The following is an 8,753-nucleotide window of genomic DNA, read 5'->3' as shown; positions in this document are numbered from 1 at the left end:
TTTTAATATATTTTAATATATAAAAATTACATTAGAAAACAACCACACATTGGTGATCCACTGATGACAAAAATTAAGAAACAGATACATTATTGTGCAGCTAATCAGTTACCCTTTTGTTCATGACCATGCTGACCTGCTACCAAGTACCCAACTCCCAGTCTGTATAAAAATTAGAAAATGAGGAACGGTTGCTTCAAGATGGGAACATTACACAGGATGAAGGAAATGAGGAACATGACAGCACAGAATCCTGACCAGGAAAGCCCTGAAGGGAAAGTACTCAGCTGCCCATGGAGCAAATACCCTGTGTTCCAGAAGTGGAAGCTCAGCGTGTGGGAACAGCTTTGTCTTGTACACACTCATAAGTAGCAGCGTAAGCATACTGGGAGAACTGCTGCTTTGTTCCAGTCAGCTTTGAACTACTAAAGCTATCGTGTGTTTTCTTCCACAGGGCTCCTAGTTGCTTTATTAGCACCAAGGTGGTTAGCACTAACTCAGCTAAAACACAAAGGAATTCAAGCCTATCAAGCATCAGCAGAAGGTTCATTATATTGGTAACCTAATTTAATAGTTCTCTGACATGTTCGTTCAACTATGTCTCTCGTTATGTAATTAAAGCAAAGACATAATACTGGCAGGCCATGGAAACTGCTAGACCAGATCCTCTACAATGAAACAGAAAACAAAACAATACCAGAAGATACTTACTAGTTGGGTATATACACTTGTTTTAGCTTGCTTTCTGCTTCTGCTGCTTTCAATCGCTTCTTTAAAAAGAAAAGAAAAATGAAAAAAGTTAGAATAGAAAGAAAATAAGGGCTATTTTACCTGGGAGTCAAGCAATATACTGATAAAAACTTTAGCACTTATTAACAAACAATGAAGTTTCCCTTTCACTGAGCAGTTACCACAAAATTCTTTTCCAACAGGAAAATACCCACTGAAAACAATTGCAGGCATCAAATGACTCTGTACATAGCTTTTCAGAAAAGTCAGAGAGATGACAATCTACTAATAATAAGGAGAACCTTTTCATTCCCATTCATTTCAATACAAATTCATGCATTTTTCCTCCCACACCCTCTTTTTTCTTTTTTCCTGCAGAGGAATATCTGACATATCAGTCTGTGTTTGTCCTCCATGATAACATTTGTCAATTGGACAGTAACAGGTATAGTAATGCACCCTCTCCAACATATTTCCTCAACAGCTGAACCCATGCAAAGAGTTTCAAGGAAGACTTTTTGTTGATAGTCCTCACTTTTGAAGACTGACACAGGAGATTTTCTTTAAAAGTTAAAAAAGCCAAGAGCTGAACTCAAAATCAATGCAGAATTACCCAACAGATTTTTTAATTATGGCATGCCATCACTTCTGGCTAAATATCAGCCATGGGCAACCCGTACATTTGCACCTTCTAAAGGTGAGAAGCTCTAGGTACACAAGCACTACGCATTTATCCCACTTTGAGACAAAAAGGAAATAAACCCCAGGCACATGTACAAATGTGAGGGCACAGGTAGCTAAGAACTTCAAGGGGGTAAAAAGGGGAGAAACTAACTACACTAAACAACCAGCCCCTAATGAAAAACACCATCACCAGGAGATATTAAGGAACATAAGAGAGATGCATTTAAAGGAAAAAACAAATACAAGTAGACTTTCAGAGCATGGGGACACATGTTTAAAAGTACACACCATTTGTCTCTCTATGTGGCTCTGCTTCAGTAAAACCATCCATTAACTTCTCTGCACATTTCTGTAGTAAATGGACTACAGGATCCTTTCAATGGGATGTATGGAGTAAATTCCCTCAGAACAGCACTGCTCCTTTCTTTTGTTTAGTACAGCTGTGAACTTGCTGATAGCCCAACAAGCACATGGCAGAGGTAGGCAATTGGCATGAGCTGTACTAACTGGCCAAGAATTCTTTTCATAACTCAAACCTTCACACCATTCTCAGGTTCAAGTTTTATCTTTATTATACAAGCTAAATTAGTTTAGGGTGAACCTCTGGAGGCCTCTGGTCCAGCCTCCTGCTCAAAGCCAGGCCCATGCTCTTCAACATCCATGCCGGTAACAGCAGTCTGCATAAAGCCATAATGTTTTCTAGACAGATTGGCCTAACTTTTTCTATGCAGTAGCCTCAAGGCATAGTCTAGGAAAATAATTCTAAAGTTGAAGTCAGTATCTTCACAGAAACAGGAAGCATCAAAACAAGTAATAAAGTTGAAGAGTGTGCCACTGAGAAACTGGACAAACATAAAAATCCTTTTTACAGGGACACATCGGACACACATAGAAACAACAAAGCATCTTATGTCTCCCATAAGCATAAAGTTTGCTCTGATCAGAGGGGCTGTCTTAAGCAACAGTTTTCCATTTGACAGTCTGACAGTTCCTTGCCAAAGCTCTCTAGACTCCTAAAGAATTCCCCTCTTCCCTTTTCCTGTAAATAAAAGTCAATCTATCTTAGAAATCAAAGAATGAAGTTGTCAGACAAGAGAACAAGGACTGAGAAAACAGAATTTCTGAAAGTTATCCCAAAACTACAGGCACACCTTTAGAGAGCTGCATCCAAAAGCTGACTTCTTTCTGCTGGTGTAGGCAAGTTTCCCAGATTTCTTGTTAAATATTGTCTAGGTCAAGAACAGCTACCTGAAAACCATCCTCAAGAAAACCCAAATGAAGACTTCATGGGGACAATCCTTATCAATCCTACAGACTTGGAGGAATCAATAATACACATTTTGCTGGAAACTGGTGATGGAACTAAAGAGGTCCTCCCTCTGAATACAAACCACATATTCAAAGTTGAAGATTTTCAAACCACCCTACCCAAGTCTTTCTATGCAAGAAACCAAAGCATCCAATGATGGGTCTCAAAAAGTGCTGTGACAATGGCTCTCCAAACAGCACCAGAAATCCTCCTCTACTATCCAAAAACATCATCTTTCAACAAAACACATGCTCAGGTGCCTTTCTGCTCATGAACTGGAGGCTGTGCCACCCACAGTCCGGACTGAAAAACAGGTCTTCTTTCCCCAGTCACAGACTACCATGGGCAGTTACAACAGCAGACGAACAGCCACAGAGCTCATGCTCTCCCCAGGAACCACAAGAAGTCCAACATCAGATACTGATTAACAGCTTAAAATAATGCTCGATGAACCTTCTACAAGGGTCATATTTCCTTGAGACCTAAGCAGGAAATTTGGGGAACTTCCACTAGTAGAGAACTATTTTGTTGTTTGTTCGTTTTTTAAATTTCCACTAGATTTCTAGATTGTGGGGGGAAAAAAGCTGCAGTTTTCTTGACAAAAGCTCCCAAGGGGACTATCTAGAACCATTATGTTATGACAGTTTTGGAAATCTATGAATGCAAAAGCTTCATGCAAGCACAAAGCATTACCACCACGAGCTGAAATATTCTACTATCCACCATGTAAAGTCATTTGCCTTGGAGACATAGCTAATTTAGGGTATTAAGCAACATTTTAGTAAACTGGTGATGAATGTTAACCTCACATCACAGATTTTCTTTGTGACTGATGACGATGGTATGAGCTCTGAGCTAACAACTGTCATAAGTCACCTGGATCCAGCAATACCTCCCCTCCTACAGCTGCCTGAGGATCAGCGCAGAGCACGACATACAGTATATGCCTTTATTACAAACTAGTAGACCAGGAAAATTGAAGGTTTCCAGAAGGTACCACAATGTACTGGATAAGAAGTGGTTTTGCACTAAGTACCTGCAGCTGTGGGCAATCAATAGACCAGAAATGATGAGTTTCCTGTTTTCTGACAGTGACCGATACCCGAAGGTACAGAAGAAAGGTACCTGAAATGTAGTCATGCACAATTTCAGAATAATCCCTTCACAGAGAAAGTGCTTTGCTAGGTCCTTTGCCAGTTATTAATTGATTTGTGCCTGAAGCTTATTTACGCTATAAATTCTTAATGTCGTCTGATGTAGTTATGAATGTCCTCATGCACAAAAAAACCCTGAACATTTGTAACTTCTTCTAGTAGTTTGGCCTAAATGAAATATTTTGTCTGAGTTATTTATATACGCACATTTTAAGTATATCCCCTTACTTACCTCTTATTTTCCCCATCTGTAAAATGGAGATATTCCCAACTTGTCTACCCCAGAGGGGCCAAGGGATTAAAATACTAAGCAGTGTACATTCAAGTTGGTGCAAACATCCGTCCTTTATATACCCTCTCCCTAGATTTGACATCTTTCATTCTAGCCACTGAGCTTGAAAAAGTTTTATAATACGTGACATATCAGTGTACATGTTTGTGGTCATTTTCTAAAGAGCGAACATTTATAAAGAGGAAGGAACAGAAGACATCCAGGAACGTAGGGAGCTGGGTAGGTAGACAGCACGGGGATGCCTCAAACATCTTCAAATACTAAGCCTTTATTAGTTGATGATAGGGAAGATTGCATTTTCTGGATTTAGAGGAGAACTTTCACACTGTTTATTCTTTTTCAAAACTCTGAACATACAAGTGCTGCTGGAAGGCAGGGGAGGTGGGACAGAAAAGGCAATTAGTCCATGATGCATTTGGAAGAAGTGTTTCCAGCTGCTTGTGCTCCAACCACACATCTCAGCACTGATGTGTGGTACCTACGGTCTCTGTCACTTGCTTGCCAAAACTGCTATAGTTCCATGTTATTGTAGGCTTAACAGGAGGTGTTTTGGGATAAAATGTCCTATGTATGCAGAAAAACATTCCTTTGATGTTATTTCTACTTTGCTAGCACACAGTACTTTATAAAGGCTGGTATATTAAGATGTCAGTCAGTTCTTGCCTATGTACAAAGAAGGCTTGCTTCCCTTAAAACACATGTTTTCTATCCACATCAAGATTTACCCAGAGCTCCCTCCTTTAAGCTCCCTACCTCATGTAGCCAAATATAAGGGCGCTTTCACTTTCTCCAGTATCTTCTCAACACTATGCATACCTTAAAAACTATTTGCTCTGTTTATTCCTCCTACACTTTTCTAATGGCCCTTCCATATAAGAAATAGAACAGTAGAAATTCAAAATACTTGATCTCCCTTGTGAAGTTACAAGCTCCTCAAGAACAAATAAAAATGCAAAAAGTAAATTAAAGCCTTCAGCTTTCAGAAAGCATGTGACTAATTCAAACAGTCATCTGCCACTGCTATGTCCTAAGCTCTTCTCAACTGCATCTCAACAGTTGGAAACAGTTATGTTTTAAAGTTTTCAGGACTTCCCCTCATGACATGCAAAACAGTAGAAGCATTTAGAGATCTTAAAAAAAAAAAAAATAAAAAAATCACCCTGGAATTCACAACTATGTAAGAATTCAACCTTTACTTTGAATGAAAATGTAGGCATACCCAAACATCACATCAACTTTTAAAGAGTTTCCAAATCACTGGGGGAAGCCACCAAACAGCAGCTACTCAGTGGATGACATTTCAAACCTTTCTGAATCACAAATATATGCTCTTGTGAATTAACACAGGAAGTCTGTCTCAAGAAAAGGATGCATTCAAAGGAGACATGGGACACTGAATTTGGAATGCATCTCCCTCATTTTCTTCGGGATAACTCTAAAAGGGTGTCTTTGATAGGACAACTCTTGGGATCACTTTGGACAGGTGTTCAGGAGCCTACATCAGACCACAAATTCTGCACTGACATTGCAGCAGAATTACTCCTTCTACCAGTTCTGTTCTTGGAGGGTCAGTCCTTCTCTTGAAATGACTGAACTCCCAATTACACTAGTAACCTTCAAAAGTATAGTATACCTGAAGACAAATAAAAATTACTGGATAAGAGATCCAAGTGCATGCTCCAAAACAAGTCAATTTGCATGTATCTCAATCACAGTATCCTACTCACAACACAAGGAAGTGCTATATTAAGCCTTTCAATCTTAGGTATACCAGCGTAAGTATACATTATAGTTCCGTTCTGAGAAAGGGTCTTCTGTTGAAGTCAACTCAAAATTTAGCTTCTTCAATGGCAAGACACAGATAGATTTTGCTTCAGGATTATGACAGTGCTTTCTTGCTCCAAGAAAATCTCAAAGGAAATACAGAAGGATGTAAATAGTTCCCAACTAAGTGTTTTTCATCAAAGCAGGCAAATGGCTGATGACAAAAAACTTCATTACTATGTTGTGTAACTCACAGAAATAGACAGTTTAAATGGACATTTTTAAGTTAATTCAGCCAAAAATTCTACAACAATGAGCAAGTTATCCATTTATTTCTTTTTAAGACAATAGCATACAGCCTTGGAATAAAATTTAATCATCCTCTTCGAAGGAGGGCAAGCGAAAGTGAAACTACTCAGGATACTGAAAATGTGGTAAGTAAGGATATGAAAAGTGTGTATCTCATGTACAAAAATGCTGTTAGGCCCAGAACCATTTTGTGGTATTAGACTAAGGAAAGAATCTACACAGACAAAATACTATGAAGAAACAGATGGAAAAAGTGGTGAGGGATATGCTTTGCCAAAGACTTTGTACACACCAAGTAAAATATAAATGTAATACACCATTATTTCTACTACAACTTTCTATGCTTTCTTTGTGGTTATATATAGATAGCTCTCCCGGGCTTTTTATAAATGTTTAATAGTATTATTTGCTTGTACAAGTTGGGAATTTGAGATGAGGTCTCCAGTTCAGCTCAGACTTAATTGATGCGCTATCTCTGTACTGCAATTTCTACCTGTTCAGCTTTATATTCATACTGTCTCCTAAGTGCAGAACCTCTAATTGGAAGTTTTTCCCAAATCCCACTCCCTGTTACACTGCTGGGCAGCACATGTAAGGTACAAGCATGACAGAAAACCCACTGCACAGGAATATAGCAAAACAGTAAGAGAAAATGTACATTTTTGGGGTTTTTTAATTGTTGCAAGAACAAACAAGGTTTTTCACGCAACTATCCCCTCTGCAATTTTGTCTATGTAATAAGAAAGTTCAAGAAAGTGGAAAAAGGAAAAGAATTTAACCACTTCCCAATCAAGGCACAGTTTCTCCAGTTGTTTTGCCTTCCCAGCACACAGGCCTGGAAGCAAACACCTGGACACTACTCCCATCTGTCTCCTATGGCATCCAGGAGTGAACACCATAGAAACTGCTTCTTCTCCCTTATTCCCACCACCACCAGCATTAAATACCTCAAGACGGTCAGAAGCAGAACTTCACTATTGCAAATGTATCATGGACTTTCTGAGCAGTAGAGGGATGCTTTTTGGTTTAATCTTTCCCAATAATTCCTACTATTGTTTGCTGTTCTGACTGTACAGGGGTGACGTTTTCATGCAACAGTCTAAGATTCTAGTTTTCACTAACTGATAAAATAACTTTCCTTACTTTTTCTGATTAGGTATCAGAAATGGATGATAGATTTTTATCACTAAAAGAAGTTAGGTGAGATAAAAGATGCAGGGAAGAAGAGAAATGGATTCCCCTCAGTACAAATACTGAGTGTAGTGCAGGCTGAGTACACCCAGCTATCATCTCCTAAACAGCTGTAGGCAGTACAGCAGCACGCACCATATCAGCAACACACACAGTTCAATGGGGAAGGAAAGACCACGACCTCATTTCTCCAGCACCTTTCTTCCTCCATCATGCCAGCTTCCATCACCACCCCGCTTTCCTACCACCCATTTCCTTACTAGAAGGAAAAGTTTCAATCAAAGAATGAACTTGGGGAAATACTGGAATGAGGATGCAGTTAATATTTTTTTTAAAAAGTAATACAGAATTGATGCAAAAAAAGAGTTCTGATTTGTCCTGAGGATCCCTCTGTAATTTAAACAGTGTTCCGATCAGAAAGGAAATGGTAAAAATCACACTACAGACCAAGGTGTCCAAATATAGCACATGCCAAATATCGGTCAATGCCTCAGGCATCTAGTCTTTATCCCAGGCTGAATTTCCAATGAAGCAAGTTAAGGCAGGACACTTTTATAACTCCACTTTTTCTAATACTTCAAATAGATGCCTAAACGTAATACTGATAATTATAATGAAAAATCCATTGTATATTTCTGCCTTCTTTTAATTAATTTTCCCATTAAATATTATAAGTAGTTTTCAGCAACTGATACTCTGCCAGATTTTGCATGTTGCTTGCATTGTGCTTTCTTTAAGGGACCAAGCAGCCTTCATATTTAAACAAGTAGAGATAAAAATTATTGTAAACACTAGTCAAAGTTGATTCTCAAGTATAATGAGTCTGGGAATTTGAGCCATCAGCGCTTGCCAGACAAAGACTTCACTCGTAGTGCTTACATGGGGGAGCCTCCATGAATCTGGAATCAAAGTCATGGGCAGTGGAGAATTAACATGGGTACTTGTTGTACAGCAACTGCCCACCTCCCCCCAAAAAGTCAAAACTGAAGTTAATGATGACCTTGAACTCTATATGCAGAGATTAACTGTGTTATCTTCCTCAAACTGCTGAACTTCAAAACAGACATTTGAAAGCTCCAAACAAATAAAGTAGCAGCAAACATGAAAAGAAAGCACAAATGTCAATGCTACATGCTTGTATCTACAGAATGGCTGACGAATTTAGTGACAAGAGATTGTTTGGTGCATCAGATCATTACAGAACCCACCTATTGGAAAGGCTGAACCCCAAAGAGGGAGAATAAAGCAACAATGCTCGGTTTCAAAGGCAAGAAAAACATCTTCTGTTAGAACGAAAGAGGTGATTCTGACTCTCTTACCT

The 8,753-nt window shown here is 38.9% G+C and overlaps 1 protein-coding gene across 1 annotated transcript in view; it reads right to left on the bottom strand.

Annotated features, from left to right (window-relative positions):
• Window positions 1–710: 710 nt before the first annotated feature.
• The window catches only part of LOC104161487 (metastasis-associated protein MTA1), a gene marked incomplete at its 5' end in the record, with an annotated part of 32,969 nt that continues 24,926 nt past the window's right edge, over window positions 711–8,753 (bottom strand). Inside the window, one exon of the mRNA XM_009699952.1 lies at window positions 711–772. Coding sequence (XP_009698254.1) covers window positions 711–772 — 62 coding nt within the window. The remainder of the gene's footprint in view (window positions 773–8,753) is intronic.

The sequence above is a fragment of the Cariama cristata genome, unplaced genomic scaffold, assembly GCF_000690535.1.
Source record: "Cariama cristata isolate BGI_N322 unplaced genomic scaffold, ASM69053v1 scaffold44740, whole genome shotgun sequence".
NCBI classification, from domain to species: domain Eukaryota; kingdom Metazoa; phylum Chordata; class Aves; order Cariamiformes; family Cariamidae; genus Cariama; species Cariama cristata.
This window is presented reverse-complemented; position numbering and strand designations above follow the sequence as displayed.